The 26,758-nt window shown below is 35.9% G+C and overlaps 1 protein-coding gene and 1 pseudogene across 6 annotated transcripts in view; one reads left to right on the forward strand and one right to left on the reverse strand.

The window, feature by feature from the left end:
- Positions 1 to 26,758, reverse strand: part of LOC141508420 (disks large homolog 2) — a 2,787,507-nt gene that overhangs the window by 954,374 nt on the left and 1,806,375 nt on the right. For all 6 annotated transcript variants that reach the window (XM_074217018.1, XM_074217021.1, XM_074217022.1 and 3 more), the window contains one exon: positions 22,975 to 23,025. In XM_074217018.1, coding sequence (XP_074073119.1) covers positions 22,975 to 23,025 — 51 coding nt within the window. The remainder of the gene's footprint in view (positions 1 to 22,974; positions 23,026 to 26,758) is intronic.
- On the forward strand, positions 9,121 to 9,958 carry LOC141508415 (AP-1 complex subunit sigma-1A pseudogene; annotated as a pseudogene).

Consider the following 26,758-nt stretch of genomic DNA (forward strand, 5'->3'; position numbering starts at 1 on the left):
CCCTTTGACCTAGCAATTCTAGATCTATGTCCAGAAGAAATTATAAAAAATGGGAAAAGTCCTACAAGTTCCAAAATATTCATAGCAGCTCTTTTTGTAGTAGCAAAGGATTGGAAATTGAGGGGATGCCTATCAGTTGGGGGATGACTAAACAGGTTATGGTACATGAATACTTATGGAACATTATTATTCTATAAGAAACCATAAAGGGTCAGACTCTTGAGAAGCATGTAATGATTTCTGGGATCTGACACTGAGTGAAGGAAGCAGAACCAACTGAATAATGTACATATCAGCAACAACATTGTGAGATGAATAACCTTGATGGAAGCAGCTGTTCTCAGAAGTTCAGACTATTATATTCCAAGCACTGTGCAAGATGCTAGGTGTAAAAATCCAATAAATGAAATAACCTATACTACCAAAATTCTTTTCTCCAGATTAAACATCCTCATATTCTTCCAAATGGAGCATGTTTTAAAAAAATATTTCAGATTAGCCTTTTCTCAATGAGCTTTAAGCTTTTTACCATTTCTAAACCCTCTAAGTCAAAGCATTCAGGAGAAATTTGAGTGCTTAGAGAAGGAACATGAAGTATTTTCCCAAATAAACTTTCTAGAGACAAGACCATTTGGTGGAGGAGAAGACACTAGGATTTAAGGACAGGATGACAGATATGAAAGGTTATTGATGAAGAGACTGCTGTGGGGGTCTGGTGTTGAATGGGCTGGGGATAGGTCAGAATCTTCAGAAAGGTATAGTTTTGGGGGAAGGAAGTATCCCACTGGCAGCTTCCTATTTCAACAATTCATCCACCTATCCATCCATCCATCCATCCATCCATCCATCCATCCATCCATCCATCAATCCGTCATCCATCCAATTGTCTGTCCATCTGTCCATCCATCCATCCATCCACCCATCCATCCATCCAATCATCTATCCATGTCAAAAAGAGGCAGCATGACAATGAGTAGAGGGCTAGCCTCGGATTAAGGAAGAGCTTAGCTAAACTACCTCTGACAGTTCTTGCCTATGTGACTACATTTAGTATAATTAAAATAAAATCTCCGAAATAGTCACATTATTCTAATTCCAACTCTATTTTTCTATTAAACTGGAACAAATTACCATATTTTTACATAATTATAACTTAAGCTAGTATGAATTCAAAACATGAGTATGCTTCAGGGGACTTACTGTTCACACTACTAGAGACCTAGGTACACAGGCAGTCAGGCAGCCTCTCAGTTGCCAATCATGTTCAACTTTCTGTGATCCCATTTGGGGTATCTTTGGCTCTTAAACTGGAGTTGTTTGCCATTTCCTTTTCCAGGTCATTTTACGGATGATGAACTGAGATTAACAGGGTAAAGAGATTTGCTCAGGGTCACACACTAGTAAGTATCTGAGCTGAGATTTGAACTGGGGTCCTCTTAGTTCTCCTAGGCAACTAAGACTACATTTCAAATAAACTATTGATCTATAACAGTGAAAGTAATTCATGGACTGGAAGTTCCATATATGGCTGTAACCAAGGATCTTGATCAAAAATAAATTCTCCCTAACTAGGTTTTTAAATTCAATTGCTTTCAGTTGTAGAAGGAATTTAAATACATTTAACATGCTCTGCTTTAGGGCAAAATTCAGGTTGCCTAGTCCTGTTTCTGCTTGATTATTAGCATGTCTTTTATGACTCCTATTTCCTTTTAGAGACTTGATTTAGTGTTTCTGAGGGGAAACTTGGAAGACCTCAGGCAACTTCCTGGCTTCTCTCTTCCATCTTGAGACTGACTATGTACTTCCAGTACTATTTTTCAGAAACTTTTTAATACTGCTGAGAACTGAAGGAAGCATGTGTAGCCAAGACTTCCCCCCTACATATTAAAAATTTCCTTCTTAAACAAACAAAAGCATCTATTGTTTCCATAACCCCTCCTTTTTCTACTGACAGTACTTTTAGTATTCTAGTATTAGTATTTTATCATTAGTATTCTAATGATTACAGAAACATCCTGAGATCTTTTTACCTGCTGGGTTGGTATTTAGGTTGAATAGACCTTATTAAGAATTTCAAACAATTTAAGTATGTCAGCACTTGCTTTGAAGTAACAATTTTAATCCATAAAAGGCTTCCATGATGTCTGTCTGCAGTGTGAACAACAGAACTGGTTGACATAATATGCAGAGTAGATCCTGTTTTACCAAGTAGTGGGAGCAGTTAGAAATATGGACAGCAAAGAGAGAAATGATATGCAACTGATATCTAGTGATAAATCTACCAAGCTACATCCTGTAGCTTGATTTGACTGGTTTTCAGTTCAGAGCTGGAAAGGATCTCAGATCTCATCCCTTCATATAGAGGCTATAATGTGAAGTCTTGAGTTTTGGACAACAAAGAACATGGAAGGTTCGGCAGTAATTGATTTGTATCATAAGGTTGGTGTGCTAGCCTCCTTGACAACAGCTTCTCTGGTGTTCCTTCTTTTCTCACTCTGGTACATATCACAGGCAGTGGTGAATAAGCAGAAGTCACAGAATTTTGACATTAAGTCATTATTCTAAGCAAGCTTTATAGTGTGTGATGTCTAGGATTGATACAATAATTCATGTGAGGACTTGATGGTTAGTTAGGGAATGTGGGGGTAAAAAAGGTCAAAAAAGTGTGCTGAAGAAAGATGATATGATTTGGTGACTACTGAGTTATGGGAAGGCTGAGAAAGAGGAAATGGGATAATTTAATCTCAGAATTGCAGAGCTTGGTGGCTGGGGGAGGATAGAAATATTATCAAAGCAAATAAGAATGCTAGGAGGACCAACGAGTTTTGGAAGGACTTTGATAAATTTAGTTTTGAACATGGTGAATTTGAGGTTGGGTTGGTCAGGATGTTTCTTTAGGCACTTGGAAAAAACTGGACAAAGGCATAGTAGAGAGGTGAAGGTTGCAGTCACAGATTTTGGAGCTTTACTGCCAATTTGGAGGTGGTAACTGAGGCCCCAGAATGCATGAAATTATAAAGGGACAGAACATATATACAGATAAGTTCCATTCTTCTAGAGCACAAGGTTGGGCTTGGAGTCAGAAATACCAAAGTTCAAATCCAGCCTTAGACAATTACTAATTGGGTAACTCTGGGTAAGTCATTTTATTTTTTCTGCCTCAATTTCCTCAAATGAAAAATGGAGATAATAATACTACCTACAACCCAGGGTTGTTGTGAGGATCAGATGAGATAATTATGAAATGCTTAACAATGTGCCTAAAATGTAGTCGGCATTTAATAATTATTGCCTTCTTCCTTTCCCTTTTTGTTACAATTTAAACAAGTTGGTTACTTCCTTTAAAATTCATCAAAGGTTTCCCCTTTTTTTTTGTTCAATCATTTTTTTTCAGATGTTCTGGACTCTTTGTGACCTCATTTAGCATTTTCTTAGTAGATATTGGATGGTTTGCCATGTCCTTCTTCAGTTGAGTTTACTGATGAGGAAACTGAGCCCAACATTAAGTGACTTGCTCAGGGTCACACAGATAGTAATTGTCTGAGGACAAATTTGAGCTTAAAAAGATTCCAAGCCCAATATTCTATCCACTGTACCACCTAATTGTTCTCCTCCTTTCACTCCAATTATCAATGATTCTTAATTACCAAATTGAATGATTGACTGGTTTTTATCTCTTTTTTTAAATTTTTTAAAAAATTTTTTTTTTTTTAGGTTTTGGCAAGGCTTAATGGCTTGCCCAAGGCCACACAGCTAGGTAATTATTAAGTGTCTGAGACTGGATTTGAACCCAGGTACTCCTGACTCCAAGGCCAGTGCTTTATTCACTATGCCACCTAGCCGCCCCAGTTTTTATCTTTCTTGATAACTTGCCTGTTTTTGTTTCTGCTGATTTCGCTCTCTTTCTTGAGAAGCCCTTCTTTGGGTTTTTCCAGCACTATTCTTTCCTGAAACTCTTCCTGCCTGACTGAACATCCCTTCTCAGACTTGGGTTCTCAATCACATCCCTCTCATGCCCCTTATTTCTGAGTGCATGCCCAAGTTTCCATACCCTTTCTTCTCTCATGTTCATCTTTCCAACTCCATGAATTTAATGATCATTTCTGTGTAGATGAATCACATATCTTGATCTTTCGCTTGTTTCTTTTTGGAGCTGCAATCACATATCACAAAGTACATACTGGACATTTCAAACTGAATATTCTGAAGACTTTCTTAACTCTCCAAGTCCAAACTAACTCATTATTTCCCTGCATCCAACTTCCTTATTTCTTTTGAGGGCATCAACCTTCTCCCAGTCGCCTAAGTTTATGACCTTGGTATTATTCTCCAACCTCAGCTCTTCTAGCCCCACTATAGGCATCAATTTGGCTATTTTTTATCTCTCTAACATTTTTTTCTTGTGTCTTATCAGACCTCTTCTTTCTACCCATACAACTACTTTTATCAAAGGTTGCTATGATATCTTGCCTAGATTATTGCAACTGTCTCCTAGTTTGTCTTCTTGACTCAGACTTCTCCTATAGTCAATCTATCCTTCATATAACTGCCAAAGAGATTTTTCTTAACTGTATTTCTGAGGTCAGAAATATAGCCTTAGACAATTACTAATTGGGTATCTCTGGGAAAGTCATTTCACTTTTGTCTACCTTAGTTTCCTCAAATATAAAATGGAGTTAATAATAGTACCTACTCATTCATCAGTCAGTTTTAGTGGTTTTCTATTCTTTCTGGGATTAAAATATCAAACTAAAAATCTCATAATTTTTTGTTTGACTTTCAAGGTCCATCACAGTTTGATCTTTTTTCCAAACTTCTCATTTTTATTATACATCATTCCTCTTTTTAGACTCCATTGTCTAGTCAAACTGTCCTTCTTATTCCTCAAGCACAACAATTTATCTCCTCTCTTTGTAATATACCCTATGCCCATGGTGTCCTTTCTACCCAAAACCATCTGAAAAAACCCCTCTCTTTCTTTAAAACAACTTAAACACTACCATTTACAAGAACTTTTTCCTCACCCCTTCAGCTGTTACTGCCATTCTCTCTAATCTGTATTTATGTTATTCACATTTTTTCTGCATATAGTTATCATGACCCCCCAACATAAAGAATATATTCTTGAATGGAGAGGAATTTTTAATTTTTTCTATTTGTATCCTTTGCAACTATCACTGTCTTGGCCATAAAAGGAGTATAACAGATATTTCATGATTAATATAAAATATGTGACTAAAAATCATGAGATGCATATTTTGATTAAATGGTTTAAAATATGTGTTCAAATGTGTTCTATTGACATCTCCTCCAAAGGTGGTGGGAGAAGAAAACATATTAGACATCTCTAAAATAGAGGGACCAGAAGTTCTGTCCTTTTGTGAAACATCATTTTAATCAAGGCTCTCTAGACCTTTGTCTGACCTAGACACTCAGATAAAGCCTTTGACAGATTCAACTTAGTAGTTTCCTTCAAAATCTATGTACTTATTCAAGAAATAGTATCATTACATGAAATCATTATTTTATCACTCCTTGTAGAGATTAGTTTGGTTAGGCATAAAAAGTATGATTCTATATTCATACTATTTTTTCCTTTTAGGTTTTTGCAAGGCAAATGGGGTTAAGTGGCTTGCCCAAGGCCACACAGCTAGGTAATTATTAAGTGTCTGAGACCGGATTTGAACCCAGGTACTCCTGACCCCAGGGTCAGTGCTTTATCCACTACACCACCTAGTCACCCCCCCATACTATGTTTTAACAAATATTAAGTTATCTCCTGTTTTTGGAGAGAGAACCAATAGAGAAGAGGTTTTAAATACAATAGAGAGTCAGATGAGAAAGTAGGAAGAATAAAAATAATAACATTAAGGATATTGACATAAAAATTATTTAATGGTGGTATCCTTGGTGAAAAAGTGAAATCAGAGTAGGGATTTAAGAGAACCAAGTTCAGTTTTTTACTCAAAATTTCCCACTTTGAATACCTTTCCATGATTTTGAATAATTTTGGGGTTATATCCCAAGATCAACCAACATTGAAAGGATTTCAGTTGCTACTATTGACTGATTCCAAATAATATGCTTCCTATCCTCAAAGGAGTTTCCTAATAGGAGATCTGAACAATACCCTTGTGAGTAATTGAATGATTGGGTCAGATATGGTGATTTTTACAAAAATATATTGTACTCAGAATACAGCAAAAAAACTCTTCTATAATTTTTCTTTTCCTTCAGTTCTTGAGTCATGGTGTCCTTTCTAGTTCTTTTTTCTTTAAGGTTTTTGTAAGGCATATGGGTACAAGTGACTTGCCCAAGGCCACACAGCTAGGCAATTACTAAGTGTCTGGGATCAGATTTGAACCCAGGTACTCCTGACTCCAGGGCCCTTGCTTTATCCACTGCGCCACCTAGCCCCACCCCCTTTCTAGTTCTTTTGGATAATTTTGAAAGAAACCCAGAGTCTCCTCTTGATACTCAAGTTGGCAATCATATATTTGACTTTACAGTCAAAAGAAGAATGTTTTCCACTTACTCTCTAGGTTTAATATCATAAGCCATAAGCTTTAGTTAGCTGGTCACATAATCCAACTTCTCCAACTCCTCACTTAGACTTGGAAAGTCAGGTCATTTTCTGACTAAAGCAGCCAAGCATATCTTTGGGCACAATGTTCTAGGTGGCATACCTGGACAGTTATCTCATTTGCCTAGAGTAATGGTCTCAGAGGTTATAGACAAGGAGTTGACCTACACAAGTAGAGGGGATTCCCATGGCAGGATTCCCCATGCTGATGAAACAAAGGTCTACAGTTTAAAAAAAAATAAAGGAAAGGAAATGTCATGAATATATGAATATTTCTAGATATTTACATTTTGCCTTTCTTGTATATGTATAAGTTTTTAAAAACTTTTTGGACAGATTTTGATTTCAATGACAGAGGAGAGTCTTAGTGAAGAAAATTATATATTTGCAGATTGGCATCTTCTTTATAATTTATAATTTTAGAGAGATGTCCAGGAGTACTGAGAAGGAATGATTATACCAAGGTCACATAATATATGTCAGAAGGAGAATTTGAACTGAGGGCTTCCTGATTTTCAGATCTACTTTTTTTATCCTTAATGCCACACTGATTTACAGTTTATAAAGCATTTTAAATTCTGGACTGGAATTCAGGAGATCTGTCTTCAAACTCCAACTCTGCAACTAATTCTCTACCCCTTTCTCTGGACTTTAGATTTCTCATCTATCAAATGAGGGAAATGAACTGGATTATATTCCATAATAAGTGAATTTCATACTATACTCATGACCACCCTACTTAACAGTGTGAATAGAAATCATTATCCCTTTTTGACAGATGTCTTGCCTAAAGAAAAACAGGTAATACATAGAAGCGCTTGGGACCAAAATCCAGAAATCTTTCAAACCTAGAGTTTTTATTTTTCATAAACTGTTTATTTTTTATTTCTTTGTTATATTTGCAAATATATATGCAAATATAAAAATAATGAAGTATATATTCAAAGTCTTCATTAAGACTTTCCTGTGTCATTGAAATAAAATCTTGTCCAAAATCTTTTGTTTTTATATAACATATTTCACAAGACATAATTTTTCCTCCTCCCATAGATACCTAAGTGTCTCAGTGGATGGAATGTCAGCCCTGGAGTCAGGGAAGACATAAATTCAAATCTAGACTCAGAAATTTATCAGCTGTGTGATTCTGGGAAAGTTATCTCATTTCTATCTGCCTCGAGTTCCTTAATTGTAATATCTGGATCATAATAACACCTGTGTTCCATAACTGTTGTGAGGCTAAAATGACATAATATTTGCAAGCCATTAGGATAGTGCCTGGAATATAATGGGTGCTTAATTGTTTATTCCCTTTCTTTTGCTTAATCAAAATGAGTTTTAAAAGACAACACCCCCCCCCAATATTTTAGAGAGTTAAAAAACTGATACATTGAAGTCTGATGTTATTATATAGAGTTACTCTTTGTGCTTTAATTTCCTCAACTGTAAAATGAAGATAATAGCACCAACCTCACAGGGTTGTTTTGGGGAATCAAATGAGATTAGATTGGTAAAGCACTCCACATAGTAGGTAGATTATTTTCTTTCCTCCTTTTCACAAACAGGGTGAGATTAATATGTTTTCAATCAATGGCAATGGCTCACCTTTATACAGTTCTTGATAGTATACAAATTGCTTTCCATACAAAAACCATGTGAAATACATATATGGCATTGGGTTCAAGTCTAAATTTCCTATCCCTGTCTGACTTCTGTTACTTCAAGATGACAGGAAGTGATATTTTTGCTCAAGCCCACATCTGATTGGACTAATACTCCATCTAGTGCAGTTTCCTATGATCTCAGGTCAGATGGCAGTGAGAGAGCAGATAAGAAAGCAGAGAAAGGGGGTCTGACTGTGAGTCACCAGACTTTAGGCTTTTGTCTTCATGCTCCCATTGACTCACTGGGAGAGCCTCACCTACTCAATTTCTGTCTTCTCCTGGGATTTCAGTTTCCTCCCCTGTGAAAGGAAAGAACTTCAGCTAGATGTCCCCCCAAATTCCTTCCACATCTAAGTTCTATGAGTCCTACAAGAGGAGAGATATGAGAATAAACTCATAAAATGACATGATTCCCTGGGAATACAATATTCACAGTTTAATTTATGCTGAGCTTATATGGGCCAGGACTCTTTAACCTTCAAACTAAGTTGTTTTCAAAATGCCTAAGGTTTTCTGTCCCCAAGGAATCCATAACATGGAAGTTGACAAATTGCATCAAGCTCAGTTCAGACATAAGAGGAAATTATTTAAAAAAAAAAACAAAAAACAAGAGGAGGAAAGAGAATAATCTACCTACTATGTGGACTGTTTTACAAATCCTGTATCATTGATTCCCCACCACAACCCTGTGAGGTTGGTGCTATTAACTCTATTTTACAGTTGAGGAAGCTAAAGCACATGGAAATTAAGCGATTTTTTTCCAGTATCTCATTGGCTGAGGTCAAATTTGACCCCAGGTCTCCCTGACTCCGGGTACTATCCTTTGCACTACATGGTTGCTTCAAGAAAGTGGAGAGGCAGTGTGATGTAGTAGGTAGAGGGTTTATCCCCAAGAAGGGATATTTGAGTTCAAGAATGACCTCTAACGGAGGAGGGACGCACCATGACCGAGGCTGCAGGATGATGCGGTTCATGCTGCTGTTCAGCCGGCAAGGGAAGCTTCGGCTACAGAAATGGTATTTGGCTATGTCAGACAAGGAGAGGAAAAAGATGGTTCGAGAACTCATGCAGGTCGTCTTGGCCAGAAAGCCGAAGATGTGCAGCTTCCTGGAGTGGAGAGATCTCAAAGTAGTCTATAAAAGATATGCAAGTCTCTACTTCTGCTGTGCCATTGAGGGCCAAGATAATGAGCTTATCACACTGGAACTGATTCACCGATATGTGGAACTCCTGGACAAATATTTTGGCAGTGTATGTGAACTCGACATCATCTTCAACTTTGAGAAGGCCTACTTCATCTTGGATGAATTTCTGATGGGTGGTGATGTCCAGGATACTTCTAAGAAAAGTGTGCTAAAAGCCATAGAACAAGCAGATCTATTACAGGAGGAAGATGAGTCACCTGGAAGTGTCCTGGAGGAGATGGGTTTGGCATAGCTTCCCACCCCAATGGGAGATGCATTGCAGGGTTGCCATGCCTTGGCAGGCATGGCTGGTTGCTTCAAAGTCCACACACGTTCAGATCCCTTTTCCCTGTGGAATACCCTTCCCCTGTTCTCTCAGTTTTCTCTTGGAGAGAACGATGGGCTGAAATCCTTCAAACATTCCTTCTTTCTCCAACTCTCATCACTTCCTAATCCTTCACTTTTTCTAGTTGATACTTGAAAAATTGGATGGGTCGAGAAAGACTATGACCAAGAAGAGAGATTTGATAATGTATGTATGTATGTATGTATGTATGTATCTCTCTCTCTCTCTCTCTCTGTGTGTGTCTCTGTTTCCCTCTCTTTCATCCTCCCCATCATGAGAACTGACTTCACCCAAACCTTTGTTCTCATATATACTGTAAATATATAAATATGTAAGGTTAAAGGGAAGTTGTTTTTAGCCCTCCACCTACCCAAAGAAAAAATAACATATCTCCATTTCCTCCCTTCTATTTATCTACTCCAATCAGCTGAGCCTTCATCCATTTTTTGGGAAAGGAATATCTAGTATATTAAGGAGGGCCCACGTTTTCCTTTTCTTGCTCTCTCATCCCTACCCACCCCCCTCCTAGATTGGGTTTGAGCTGTAGGGAAGAATATAGATAATTTTAAAAATTTTATGACTCTGAGGAAAGGGAAATAGGAAGGCTTGGAACTGTTGGGAACTTAGTGGAACTCCAAATGCTCTTATTTAAGGGAGGGAGGGGGAAAAGGGTATTTATCTGTTTCTGTATCCTTCTAAAATAAAAAGAATATTATTTCTGGAAAAAAAAAAAGAATGACCTCTAACACAAAATGGATGTATGAACTTTATGTTCAGCAAATCATTTAATTTAATTCATAAGTTAGGAGATCTAAAAATCTATTTGTAAGACCTATGTAAACCCTTGGGGGAAGTCACTTAACCCTGTTTACCTCAGTTTCCTTATCTGTAAAATGAGCTGGAGAAGGAAATGAGAAATCATTCTAGAATCTTTGCCAGGTAAACACCAAATCAGGTCAAGAAGAGTCATATGACTGTACAAAAAAAATAACATGGGTGAACAACAAAAGTAACAATAAAATAAAAGTACAATCTGTCTCTGTAACAAAAACTGTTCACTACTACTAAATTTTCCTCAAATGCTGAAACAAATCTCATTCTTATTATTCACAAACTTGCAACTGGAAATGGTAATTTTTCAGAAGGTAGGAGAAAAATAGAATATTTTATCTCTTCAAATTCTTACTATTGTGTTTTTTTTTCTAAATTAGGTTTGTTTCAAGGGCAGAGGCAGATGACAAAGAACATGTCGCACCCAAAGAGAATCTTTTTCATGGAAGATTCTGAATTCATTGACCCAGTAGATGCAACCAAATGATGAAAATGGGAGGGTGCTGAGGCAAAAACAATTTGAAAGAAATTTTGTCATAATTATAGAGCTGGGATTATGCATCCAGAGCTGGGAAAGAATGATCTAATGCAATCTACAGATGAGGAAATTAAGGCCCAGGGAGACTTAGTGACTTGTCCAAAATTGATCATATTTTAGGCAATAGAATTGGGGTCTGAACCCAAGCCCAATGTTTCCAGTCCAAGGTTCTTTCCATCACACCAAGTCATCTGTCTCTTTCACTGAAACAAAGTTTTTTCATAACATTATAGATTACTGGTGCTAAACCTAATCTTGGAAGTAGTTACCTAGGTGGTAAGTAGATGATGCAGTAGCTAGAGTGCTGTGCCTAGTCAGGAAGATCAGAGCTCAAATGTATACTCAGTCTTTGACTAACTGTGTAACCTTGGGTAAGTCTCCTGTTTGTTAATAATAATAATAATAGTATTTAAAAAACTAACAGTTTTATAGTGCTTATGAAACTTCAGGAAGTCTGCTAAGCATTTATAAATATCACCTCATTTCTATCCTTACAACAACCTTTGAAGTTAAATGCTATTATTATTTCCATTTTACAGATGAGGAAACTGAGGCAGAAGTTAAAAAGAAATTAAGTGACTTTCCCATCAAAGGACATCATACTAATAAATCCTTGAGACAGGATTTGAACTAAGCTATTCCTGACACCAGGTACAAGGCTCTATCCACTGGGTCAACTAAGTATTTGGAGGTTGAATCAGATTAAGCTTCCCTGTAACTTGTTGAAATTTTTCCTTTCTTCTTGGGTGAAGCAAAAGAAAGTATCTGAACAACATTTCATGGAGTCTGTTTTCGTTGATGTCAAGATGTCCTTTTCCCTTCCCTTAAGGCTTTGGTATAGAATAAACTTTCCAATTTTCTCTCATCAATTTTCACCTGGAATGACTGAATCCTTTCAGCCTTCTGGTCACTTTCCTCTGAAGCACAGTCTGGCTTGTCAAAGTATCTCCTCAAATAGTGTACAGACATGAAATTTCCAGTATGTTTTTAACAGGGCCTAATGTGATGAGTTAACCTATTTTATTCTAGATTCTATTCCCTTCAGGGCAATTTAAGATTGAATGGATGTTTTGGACTACCCTGTCACAATATTGACTTACATTGAACTTTCTTTCAACTGACACTCAAGGGATTTCACCCTCTCTCCAACCTTCCAAAAAATAAATGATATCCAGCCATATTTTCTCCAGACTCCAGTTGGTGCACTAATTTTTTTTTAACATAAGTGTAGGATCCTAGGACTATGGCAGTCTCAAAAGACTGAAATTGAGGGAGAGACTATAGTCCATAAAATCATGATAGGCATTGGAACTAGGACTTTCTCAACTTCTAGAATACTAAAACTTGGGGGAGATTCTTGAAGCTTGTATGCGGCACATTTGGGATTGGTTATAATTCTATTATATGTATATATATATATATATATATATATATACACACACACACATTTATAAAATCTGAAAAAACAAAAATAGAGAATTAATTATGCATAAGTAGATAAAGAATGAAGGTATGGCTTAAAGGAAGTTTGGTACAGCAACAAAAGAGTTGATCTTGAGATTATTGCATCTGCATTTGAGTCTCAGCACTTATATTTCTTCTCTATGTGAATAAAGTCACTTACCTCCTCTGGACCTGTTTCCCTATCTGTAACATACCTAAACTCATCGTACTTAGCAAAGCACTTGGTGCTTAATCACTCAGTAAATACAGGCTAACTCGATCTGACAAGAGTTCACCTAAGATTCATTCTAGTTTTAACCTATAGCATTATTCTATGAATATAAAAATGACCATCAATGACCTCTTTAAGGATTGTAGATGATAATGATGATGTTGTCCTTCATTCTTGAAGAAGACCATGGAATCTAAGGAGTTGATGCCATGACAAACACATGAATTGGAATTGAGGGGGGGGGTGCTGTGCTAAGTCAGTAACCTCACTTTTATCTCCAGTGTCATCTGGGTCAGTGGCCAGATATGAATCACAATGACTGGAGATGGTCCTAGATGCAAGGCAATGGAGGTTAAGTCTTGACCAAGGTCAGACAGCTAGGTAAGTGTCAAACTGGATTCAAACTCCTGTCCTCCTGGCTCCAAGGCAACATTGTAGGTGGTGCAATGGATAGATCACTTGGCCTTGGAATCAGGAGGACTGGGATTCAAAAACCAACCTCAGTCACTTGACACCTACTAGCTGTGCAACCTTGGGCAAATCACTTAACACTGATTGCCTTACATCTAGGGCTTTATCTAGTTTTCTTAATTCTCATCTGACCACTGGATCCAGATGACTCTGGAGAAGAAAGTGAGACTGGTGATTCCACACAGTATCTCCTAACTAAAATCCAATTCATGTGGTTGTCATGGCATGACCTCACCTTCAAGAATGAAGGCCAAACATCATCAGGAATTGTAGAACACATACACAACATCTCACTTGAGCCCCTTAACTTGTCTGTATGTTAGGACAGTAAAAACATAATCAACAAACATTTAGCCAAGTACTTAATATTTGCCCTTTGTTGGGTAATAGAGATAAAAAAAGGCAAAAGTATGCAGATTTCACACTCTAACAGGCAAGGAAAAATATAAATAGTTAAGTGTCCATTGTATGTATGCACCTATGTAGGTACGTAGGTATTATTTTATGTTTCTCTTTAATTTACACATGGAAAATATTCTCAAAAAGTTAAATGAAAATGACTTATTCATGGCCACACAGCTATTAATTACCAAAGTGGAGATTCTACCCTAGATCTTTCATACTCCAAGTTCAGTCCTCAAGTGATTATATCTGGAACAGTTTTCTGCTGGTTCAAACTTTACTTTCTTAAACTTAAACTCTCTATCATCAAAAAAGGTTTCTGGTAAATATAGTTATACACACACACACACTCACACACACACACACATATATGGAAAGTTTGAAAGTTAAAAGGTATCTATATCAAAATATAATTATCAATATCAAATCATCAATCTATCATTGATCTATCTATGGATCTATCTATCTTCTTTATATCTCTCCATCCATCCATATATCTAAGTTAAAACCCTAATAAGAACTGCTTTGAAGGAATTTCTCTCTCCTCTCTCTCTCCCTCCTTTTCCTTCTATCTTCCCCTAGTCTTAAAAAACACACCCATACCAATGGGACATTTGAAGTCATCCAGTCTGAACCATTTTTATACCATCTGAAAAAGATGGTATTCAAATATTATTATATTTGAATATATATAATATTATATATAAATTATATTTGAAAATATATATATATATATATTCAAATATAAACTGGGTAAGAAAAGAAAGCTAGGATCAAAGAATCCTCAAACTTCATGATTTTAAAACTACAAAGGACCATAGAGATGGTTTAGCCTGATCTTAATGCTCAATGCTTCTACATGGCATCTTCTTCCCTCATACCTTTGCATGCCTACAGCCTAGAGCAAACTCTCATATACTGCCAATAGTAACAAGAGAATAGTCCTGGGAAGGCACAAAAGCATGCCCAGAATTTGTTATGTCATGGATTATAACATTTAAGATCATCTAGAACAGGAACTCTTAATTTTTAATTGTGCCATAGATCATATTTAGGTCCACTGAAGCCTGAACCCTTTCTGAAAATAAATTTTTTAAATTCCTAAAACAAAATACATAAAATTATAAAGAAAAAACTGAAGTAGAGCTATTAAAATATGTTTAAAATTTAAAATTCATGAAATCTAAGCTAAAATTCCTGATTTAGAGCAATACACTACAGATAAGCCACCTGAGGTTGTGAGGTTAAGTGAATTAAGTTCAAATAAACAAGAAGAGTAAATATCATTAAAACCTAGCTCCTTGTTCTCTGAATTCAGAACAAAGCTATTTTTGCCATTCCCCTATCTCCTCAAACATTACATATCTTTCCCTGGTAGTTTTACTTTTAAATTACTCTTAGTGTTGAAACCCCTTTATATACTATAACATCATCATCAGGAACCCTGCAGAACAGAGATGTTGGATAGAATTACATATTTTATTGAAAAGAGGAGAATTATGAACAAGTGGATATGACATAAAGTTAAGTGCTAGCACTCAGTCAGTCTAATAAGAAGCAGGGATAGTTAAGACTTCTGGTGACAGAGTCCACAGGGTAAGGGAAAGGATATAATTTCAGTTAAGAGATGTGGAGAAAATCAAGCATGTATGAAAACATGGACTCAATATCAGATATATACATCCTGTCCACATTTATTTAAATCATATCTCTGGGGCTGTTATTTTTAGCAGTGGCTCCCAGAATCCTATGGCCTTGAAAATTACACTTAAAGGAGATTTACAATAATGGTTATACAAAAGGCTCTAAATTCTATATTATTATTTTGAGGCAGCTAATTTTTCAGACATTCAAATCCAATGGCTAGAAGCACAGAGTCTTTTCAGCCATGTCCTAAAGCTTTCTGGCCTCATAAACAGAAAGTGTTCCAGAGAACCGTGGCCTAAATCTATTGATTCAACACTAGTCATTTTTTTCTGCTACCACCTTGTTATATTGCTCCTTTATTACAGGGAGTTAGAACAATGTAATGGGTTAGTTTAAAGAAGACCATTCCAGAGAGCTTTGAGGCATTACAGTTTATTGCAACCTGCCAAATGTTATTTTGCTACCAAACTTTGTTTTATGTCCTTCAATCAGGACCAAGGGGCATGATAAGACTTTAAGAAAACTGAAGAATTTACACAAGAAGCATTTATTTTGAGAGCTGGCTATGGCAATTAGGGCCTGAGACACAGTTGATCTCAAAAGCCCCAGAAATGTTGCTCTCCCCACTGGGCAGGATGTCCATTTGAGGATGTGGGTAGGATATTAAAGCAGCTCCTGGAGTAGAAAGACAAGTAATGAGACTTCTTTCACTGAGGCAGGAAAGGAAATAAGCAGATTTTGTAAAAGTCACTGAAACACATGAGACAAGTAACAAATTCTTGGACATAACAGGAAGCCCCCCCCCCCCCCAATAAAAAGGTCCACCCACCAGGCACAGGGGTATCATTTGAACCATGCAGTAGAGTTGAGATATGCAAAAATACTTTTTTTAAAAAAAAAATAGTATTTATAGTTACAACCTAAAGATTAGTTTTCCCCCTACATATATTGTGGAAGCTCATATTAGCTTTCAGCAGTGTGTCGAATAGAGCTTCCTAATGGCAAATAGGAAGAGTCATATTTTTAATCATTATTTGTCTGCCTGTTTCTGCTGGTCCATCTCTCTTTCTCCCTTTCAGCATAAATTCATTCATTTGGATCCATCACCACTCAATACTATTTGGAAGGAGCTCTCCTGAGCCACAAAATCAACAATGCTTACTCACTAATTCCATCATTTGGGTAGTTTTCAGGTCTTGTGTTCAGCAGTTTACTTTCTCATAGAATTAAAATCTTGAATCCAGAGAGTCAATTTATTTTCATATTATCTTTCCTATGTAGCCCACTCATTTCACTTTGATAATAAAATAATAGTTCATTTATAGATTTCTTGCAGACATTGTCACTAACTTTTTTAGGAATCAACTGTTCTCATTTGCCCATTCCACTTGGGAAAGTCTATCGTGTGCTTTGTGGTTGGGTACAAGAGTCAGCATCATACAGTAGATAGAGAACCAAACTTGAAGTTAGAATAACTAGAGGAAAAATTTGACATACTTCATTAACACAGGCCAAATTATTTGATTTTTAAGTTACAGACATGTTGCTGTTGGCATTAGACTTTTTAACACCAGGGAAGAGTTTCTCACACTGATTAAATAACATGTTGGCACTGATTTGAAAGATAGTTTTGTACTAGCTTGGGTGGGAGAACTCAGAGATGGTGCTATAAAAAAGTCAACAATTTAATATGTAGTCATTATTTGTAAGGATAGACAAGTGGATGAAGATGAAGGAGGAGAAGGAAGAAAAGGAAAAGAGGAGAAAGAAGGAGGAAAGGAGAAATATGAGGAGAAAGTGAATTTTTTTTTGTGTCATGGACTTCTTTGGCAAAACATGGGAACTCCTTTCCAAAATAATACTTTAAAACATATAAAATATAATACATAACTACACATGTCTAGTTTTATACATATATATTTACAAAAGAATATAAAAACAATTTTAATATCTAATCATGTATATGTGTGTTTATATATCTATCAAAGATAAAACCCTGATAAAAACTCTATCTTGATGGAATATCTATTTCTTTCTATTCTTCTCCCCTCTTCTCCTCCTCCTTTTCTCCCTCCCCCTACTCTCTCTCTCTCTCTCTCTCATACACACAGAGGAACTTAGGTGGTACAAGGAATGGGATTTTAGAGTCAGGAAGATCTAAACTTGAAGGCTATCACAAATATTTAACTATCTGTGTGATCCTTAGCAAGTCATTTAACCTTTGTATGCCCAAATTTCTTTACCTATAAAGTGATAATGACCTTACCAACCTCCTAGAGGCATTGTGAGGTTGCAATGAAATATAATTTGTAAAATACTTTGAAAATTTTAATGCAACATAAAAATACTTGCTATAGCTTTGATGAGGAAATTGAGATACTGGGATTTTAAGATATTTGCTTAAGGTCACATAGCTAGTAGACATCTTAGAAATTTAAAGTTTCCCAGCTCCAAGTTCAACACCCCATACATTATTCCATATTTCCCTTTCTCCCTTTCTCCTTTCTCCCTTCTTCTATCTCCTGCCCTCTCCTTCTTCCTCTCTTATTGTCCCTAACCACTTTCTCTATCTCCTTTCTTTCTCCTCCTCCTCCTCCTTCCCATCTAGATGTTGTGTGGGTATATATATAAAAATATATATATATATTTATATGCATATGCTTAAATATGTACATGCATATATGTATGTAAACAAACATACATATATGTGAACATGCATATATCATACACAATATGTTGCTGCTTGTCTTTCATTTTTGAAGAGGACCATTTACATCATGGAATGATGTCTTGCCTTGCACATGTATTAGATTTAAGTGAGGCAGAGTCATACAAAGTCATCAACTTTACTCCCTCTTCCAGAATCATCAAAGACCAGTAACAGCACAAAAATTAAAAAAAACCTGGTGAAGGCCTGGGATGCAGTCAATGATCTCCTGACCAAACTCAAGTGCTCCTTAGTCCTGTTGCAGCTGCCTTCATGACCTTAGGAATCAATTGTTCTCATATGCCCATTCCACTAGGGAAAGTCTTCACATGCTTGGGATAAACAACCCTCACTTCCAACTCACTGATGGGTTTGATGCATATTGGTTATCCTTTACCTGGTTTAATCAGTCTGCTGAGATGATTTTCACAGGATATGACCATTGGGCATGGTACAGTTTCTTGAAGTTAAAGGTGAGAGTTGGGTGAATCTGGAGGATACCAATGGTAGATGAGCAGCCCTGAAAATGGGTTAGTAAGTACTCATACCAGATTTGCTATCCCCTTCCTGAACACCTGAGTAGAGGGTAAGTCTTAATAATTAGGAAGACATGGGTTATTTAAACCAACTCTGTTTTTCATTCTTGTTAGCCTGTGACCACAGGCATATTAAACCCCTTAGAGACCTAGGCAACATGCAAAGACAATAAATTATAGCAAAACACTCATATACATTAGTTTCCAGAATATCAATGTTGAGTTACTATCCTAATGAAAATCTAGATCTGGCTGATAACTTTGTACATGTTGAATATACATATACAAACATAAATATTTCTGGACCTATCTTTATGTTAAAAGACTATGTTGTATCATATGTCAGATGATTGTGGATATACAACATTAGGAGAAGTGAGCTTGATGCTTGATGCTTATCTTAAAATTGCTTCAAACATCTAGATTCCTTTGTTTCCATTACTAGCTGGGCAGTTAGGTAGCACAATGAATAGCATGCTGGACCTGCATAGTAGAACTCATCTTCCTGAGTTCAAACCTGATCTCAGACACCTAGCTGGACAACCCTGGTAAAGTCACGTAATCCTGTTTGCCTCGGTTCTTCATTTGTAAAATAAGAAGGAAATAGCAAACCACTACAGTATCTTTGCAAAGAAAATTTCAAATGAAGTTGTGAAGAAATGGACATAGCTGAACAACAAAAGTCTTTAGCTCCTCCTTTACATTAGTGTCATGCATGATAAGAGGGTTCAGAATACTTTAATTCTAAAATGGGAAACCCCAAATGTTGCTTCAATGTGATTTAAAGATTGAAGACTGAAAGTGATAACTAACTTTTTGATTACTTGTGAATTTTTTACGTAAACAGGACAATAGTTATAAGTCATATTCTTGGAGCACTATGAATCCTGCAAGTTATGGAGTATTAGAATTGAAAGGATCACAGAACTTAGAGCTGTGAGGGAGCTTAGAATTGCTTTAATTGAATCCTCATAGTTTATAGATGAAGAAAATAAGCCTAAGAGAATGTGACTAGATCAGAATACCATAGGTAATAAGACAAGAAGAGCAGGATTAAAGATGTCAGGAAACATTAAAAAATGTTCTTCTTTGCTTCATTTATTTATTCATTCATTCATTCATTCATTCATTCATTCATTTATTTATTTAGAGATGGCTGTGGGGCAGCTAGGTGGCGCAGTGGATAAAGCATTGGTCCTGGAGTCAGGAGTTCCTGGGTTCAAATCCGGTCTCAGACACTTAATAATTACCTAGCTGTGTGGCCTTGGGCAAGCCACTTAACCCTATTTGCCTTGCAAAAAAAAAAAAAAAACTTTAAATAAAAAAAGAGAAGGCTGCTTTGAAATATCTGCTAAACTTGTATGTGACTGAAATAACAGCCATCACTTAGTGTTTAGGAAGGTCACTATGGATGGCATGGCTAAGTCATTATTTCCCCTACCTCACTTGCCTCTTTTTTCCCTATAAATTCCACCAGTGTCTGTCACATATTCCTTGATATATTGATTACAAATGAAATTGCATCTAAACACCTACTGAAAGGTAAATTTTCTTGGTGATCTTTTAAAATTGAAGTTCAAGTTAGTGTTATATCCATGACTAAGGCTTATGTATGTGTGTGTTGATAAACAATAGGTGGCACAGTGGTTAGAGTTCTGAACCTAGAGTCAGGAAGACCTGAGTTCAACAGATTTGAACACTAGCTGTGTGGCATTGAGTAAGTCATTTATGCTCTGCTTTTTCTATTTTCCTCATCCATAAGCTGGGAATAATAGTAGCACCTACTTCACCAGATAGTTATGAGAATCAAATGAGATAATTGAAAAATTCTCAGGATAATATTTGGTAAATAAAAGGCACCTAATAAATGTGTATTCCTTTATCAGTCTGAGTCTTTGCCTTGAAAGGTAAATGCCATCTAGCTGCTATTAATGACAGATAATGGAATAATATATTGTGGCTCTCAGGAGTACATGTCTTTTGGTAGGATGCAATTTAATTATCTATGACAAATATTCAAACAATACCCAGTATGTTAAAATTACTACCCAAGCAGAGTTTTAATGTCTTAACCAAAAGGTACCTGTTTTATTGGTGGAATGGTGAACATTAGCAACAGTATGGGGAATGGGGAGGAGAATAGGAAAATGCTTTGTGATATGAAATTCTCAGTGTGGTGATCCAATTTCATAATAATATTATCAACAATAACAACTGATATTTAATAACAATTTTTCTGGATATGCCAACATTGGAAATTTCCTATGAGGGAATACTTTCTACCATATATATATATATGTATATTATATATATATATATATATATATATATACATATATATATATTACACATATATGTGTATATATATGTACATATATATAAATAAATACATATATGTAAAACAGTCCATATACGACTTAGGAGATGAGCTATATCTTATCTGAGGTTTTTATTATAGTTCAGTCATTTTCAGTTCTGTCCTACTCTTCATGACCCCATTTGATATTTCTTTGGAAAATAAACTGTAGTGGTTTTTCCATTTTCTTCTCCAGCTCATTTTAGTGATGAAGAAACTGAAGTAAACAGGTTAAGTGACTTGCCCAGGGTCACATAGCCAGTAAGTGTCTGAGGCCGGATTTGAACTCAGGAAGATCTTCCTGTCTCCAGGCTCAACACTGTCCAATGCACCACTATCTGCACTGTATTGCTAAACTTGAAAGCCAGTAAAGTTGATTGTCCCATCCAAGATTACGTGGATAGCTGATTCAAGAGAGAGAGCGGTCAGAACTCTGGTCTCCTGTGTTTTTTCCTACTTTGCCACATAAATGCCAACTTCTAACTAAGCCTTTTAAAATCCTACTTACTCTTGTATCAAGGTTTTCCTTAGGCTGTTGTAGTCAGCTGTTGTGTTCCTTCTTTCACATCTGTGCTTACTTTAGATAGGTCCCACTTCTCCCAAATTAGGATGATGTTGAAATTTTGTCAGAATTGATCACAGGCTTTTTAAAGAACCCATCTGCAGAACACTAAAATCCTTAATGGAAATTTCCCTTCAGAACCATTCAAGCTCAATAAAAAAATAAGAGGAAAGAAAGAAAAATAAAGAAAGAAAATTGCACTGGAGATGTTCAAGGCCTACCTTTTTGGCTAACTGTGCAAACCATTTGAACCCTCACTCCAAATTTCCTTAATAAAAATGGAGGAAGCTGAAACAAATAATATCCAGCATTGTTTTCAGACTAAAATATATATTGTTTTGTAATTTAAACTTATATGACCACTAGATTTTGTTTATTTAGTCTGCTGCCAACTTTAAATTTTTAGATCTTTCTTAAACTGTATTAAATTGGCAGAGTGTCCTGGACTGGGTAAGTGCCCTAGTCTGAATATTCTATTTTATACAGGGCTCTGATACACCAGAGAGGATACAGAAGAAACCATTCATGAAGGTAAAATGATTTAAAATTATTTCATATAAAGATCATTTGAAGGAATCAAGAATGTTTACCCTGGAGAAGAGATACAGAAAATTAGTCTGAAGGGTTGTTACAAAAAAGAGATAAGATTTGTTCTCTGGTACAAAAGAGGGAAGAATGAAGGTTAAGGAGAGGCAGTTAGTTGAACAAAGCAGATTTAATAGCTCTGACTGCCCTCCCATAGCTCTGTGTGGTTATTATAATTTTATTTAGAAAATAACTTTATTATATCATTTTTCTACAAACTATGTCAGAGGGAAGAGATAAGAGCAACAATAGCAGCAATAGCAAAGTAATAATAGCTCACATTTGTATAGTGATTTACAGTTTGCAAAGCAAATTTCTAACAAAACTTTGTGAAGTAGATAATCATGTAAAGTTTCATTTTGGAAGAAAGAAAAAACTAAGGTTGAGAGAAGGGAGGTTATGCCATCATAATGCTACTCCAAGTCCACAGGTCTTTTCAGTATAACCACACTGCCTAGTAATACAAATAAAAAAAAATCAACAAGCATTTATTCTGCACCTACTATGTGACAGCAAACTCAGAAGTTAGGGGAACAAGAACAACAAAGAAATAGTCTCCACCTTTAGGAACTTATATTCTTCTATAGGGGAGAACTTCAGAAAAAATATCACTTCTGAAAATAGCTAAATACTTTACAAACTTGTTGAACCTTCCTAGGGAATTTATTTCTCTCATTTTTGATAATGATTTCTGATGACTGAACAGTTATTGTTGTTTAGCCTGTCACCTCCATATCCTGTACACCATTTCATTAGCATATTGATTACTAGCCCTGTGGGAACCAAGAAAGTTATAATCCGTAGTTGAATTATTTCATTGGACAACTCATTTGGGTACTTTATGAGAAATGGAAGATTTAGGTTATATATAAAGCCTGACTTTGTCTTACCCTCTCCAATGTGATTTCTTCAAATTCGTATTCAATTTCTGTTCCATTGACCTGTGGGGAAGGAAAAAGACAAATATTAAAATACATCAATTTTTTAAAAAATATGCTTCATTAAAAAGATATTGGGGAAGAAGTTGTGTACAGTGGGAAAGGGAGTGAATGTTTTCATCTGGATTATTCATGGTCTTAGGGATTATATATATTCATCAAATTGAAAATATAATTCAAGACAGTTTAAAGAACATAGAAAGTTAAACTTTACTGGGAATAACCTGGGGTCATTTATTCCCTTAATATGAATATTTTTTTCTCTCAAGTTAAATGTAATACCCATCTAAAAATGATAGAGGATAAACAACATACAGGCAGAACTTTGCAGATATAACAAAAATCACATTGAAAATATATTTGGTGCAATCATGAGAATGGAAAATGGAATGAGTACCTGACAATGTTTGTAATAAAAACTGTACAAGAGCATGCCATTTGTTCTAGTAAACCACTGCCCTCAAGCAATATGTCAGGAAAGGAGACAGAGAATACTGCCTCTTTATTATTAGATCAGGGACAAGGAAGTCCATTTCCATTATCATTATGCCATATTTATTGGGAGTCCCTGGTGTAAGATACACATGTTTTCTCATCTTTGACAATGAGAAAAGAAGGAAAGAGAAGGTGCTTGAAATTCCCAGTGAGCAACCATCTAAACCATCCAACCAAGTTCAACACTGATCTCAAGCCTAATGGAGAGAAATGAATTTTAAATACAGTCAGATAACATATGACATATGCCCCAGAATGGAACAGATGCACAAATGCATGAAGGATAATTTTTCAACTAAGTTGAAGTTTTCCCTTCCCATATTTTTATCTGTCAACAGTCAGAGTTCTCTTCTCAGTGCAATAGAGTATCTAGGAAAGAAAAAATAATCCTCAAATTGTCTGTTTCTGTTGTCCTGAATGATGCAGCATCGAATAAAGATCATCAGTGATTTGGGACATCAACCAGCAGGATTCAGAATTCAAACTACAAAATGATAATTTGCCTACAGTACTAACTGCTGGCCTACTTTTCCCTAATTCAAATAAGCTAATATATTCTCTGACTTACATTCATGGACAAATTTGTTCTACTATATTATATAAGAAAATGTTGATATAATTTGAAGTTTAAATTAAGATTAATTTATTCAAGGTTTAGATCAAATGTTATGTCCCCTGAGAAGGTTTCCTGGAGAACCCTTCCACTCTTGACTTGAACACTGCCACTTCCTTCCTCCTACCTCCTTGCCTCAAATAATCTAGACTTATTATCTCTTGCAAAACTTTTTTACTTTTCTTTTACATGTCATATTAATGTGTTGTATTTATCTCTCCATATCTTATCATGCACTGGAAGCAACTTGGTTGTAGAGACTATATATTTTTTTGTTCTTTATCTGAGTATAGTCCTAGAAGAACATATTGAAAATGATAATAAATGTTTATTGAACTGCTTGAATAAATAAAATATTACAATAATCAATTAATTTTTAGTAAGGTTCTTCTATGGATCAAATGCAAACAAGTCTTTTGGCAGACAAAGACAAATGTGAAAAAAAGACTTGCCTTGGGAGAGTTTATAACAAGTGAGAAGAAACCAAATATACTTATGAAGATATATAGGAGATTATTCATGGGAAAAGCAACAGTAACAAAGAGGATCAGGAAAAACTCCATAGAGAAAAGGTATCTTGAGACAAGGTTTAAGGGAAGCTGTAGTTTCCAAGATTAAGAAGTGAGCAATGTAGCATGTTACAAGCAAGACTGACATATAACAATGAAGAGAGAACAAGTATTCTGTGTGAAGAACAATAAGGTCAGTTTTCCTGGCCTTTATGTGAATAGGAATAATATATTATGACGTTAGAAAGATCATCAGAAATCAGATTGTGAAGCTCTTGAAAAGTCAGAGTACTTTATTTTTAATCCTAGAATTAATAAGGAGCCAGGGGAATATTGTTGTCAGTGACTTTTGTTCTCAAAGAAGAACATAACTTTCAGAGGTGATGCTATGAAGAACACGTGAACTGGATTTAAATGAGGGGATGCTGGCTAAGTCACCAGCCTCACTTTCTCCTCCAGAAATATCCGTGTCCAGTGGCCAGATATGAATCTGGATGACTGAGATGACCCTGGATTTGAGGCAATTGGGGTGAAGTGAATTTCCCAAGGTTACATCGCTAGAAAATATTAAGTGTCTGAGGTTGATTTGAACCTAGGTCCTCTTGACTCCAGGGTTGGTGCTGTATCTACTGTGCCACCTACTGAGTAGGGGAATGATATGAGAGCTATGCAAGAAAATCACATTGAGGGCAGCTAGGTGGCTCAGTGGATAGAGCACCGTCCCTGGAGTCAGGAGGATCTGAGTTCAAATACAGATCTTATACACTTAATAATTGCCTAGCTGTGTGGCCTTGGGCAAGTCACTTCACCCCATTGCCTTGCAAAAACCTTAAAAAAAAAAGAAAATCACATTGACAGTTGATTGGGAGAGAGAGAATCTGTTTACATTATTTGCAACAATAAGCAATGGAGACCTCTGGAGAAGTTAAATCACTTGCCAAAGTCATTCATCTGATTCATACTTAGGGCTTGTGGTGGTCCCCTCTCCAATTCATTCTTTACAGTTACCAAAGTGATTTTCCTAAAACATAAGTCTGACCATGTCACTCCCCATTCAAAAAATTCAAAGGGTCCCACACTTTATAAGACAATCAAACTCATCTTCCTATTCATCAAAGATTCACCTTTCATTTCTGTCTTTATACATGGCGACCTAGAATTTACTACGTTCTCACTTCAACCTCTTAAAATCCCTTTCTTCAAAGCTCAGGTCATAATGCCTTTCCTTACTCCATTAGTTCTAGGACTTCACCTTCCTCTCCCCTCTACCTTCAATCTTTATTATTCAAGACTTTAAAAAATCTGCTTTATATATATTTATATTATATATTTCTCCCTTAACAGAACATAAGTTCTTTGAAAAAATGTCCTATTTCCTTTTCCCTTTCATATTCCTAGCCCTTTGCACAGTGACTGCCACATACATGTTTGCTTATTTCATTATGACTCCAAGTTCAGTTTTCTCACTACTGAACTATATTGGATGATACTGATGGGATGCATTTAGGTAGAGGTTGGATCTCTGAGGTTCCATCTAATAATTCTACAATTCTCAAATTATTAAGTGTTTGTTCAGGGAATTTTAAATGACCAAACCATCAACAATTATGATGTGGAATTTCATAAACCAGGGAAAACCTTTTCAATTCTGAGAATACTTGAAAACATGGCAGCCCTTCTATAGGCTCTGGAGTAAGATATATAATATATATATATATATATATATATATATATATATATATTTTCCTCATTACATGATCTAATGGGTTAATCACATTTTACTGGGTTACTACATTACCAAACAGCTCTAAACAAAATTTGATTTTCTAGGCTTAAGGAAGCTAATGACTTAATAAATGGGGGCTTGATAGTATTACTAAGTAGATTATAGCTGCTCAGAGATTTTCATCCTTTGTCTCTAAAAGTAATAAAAGCCAAGATACACAGGGTAATGATGAAGAGATCTGGCAGTAGAGAACCTAGGTTCAAATAATAGTCATCTCCTTTATTGCATATGTGAACTTGGATAAATCACTTAAAATTTTTGAACCTCAGTAAGATACTTTAAAGATTTACATACTTAGTCATGCATGTCTACATATGCATAGTTTGAATTCTT

The sequence above is a fragment of the Macrotis lagotis genome, chromosome 1 (assembly GCF_037893015.1).
Source record: "Macrotis lagotis isolate mMagLag1 chromosome 1, bilby.v1.9.chrom.fasta, whole genome shotgun sequence".
Lineage (NCBI taxonomy): Eukaryota > Metazoa > Chordata > Mammalia > Peramelemorphia > Peramelidae > Macrotis > Macrotis lagotis.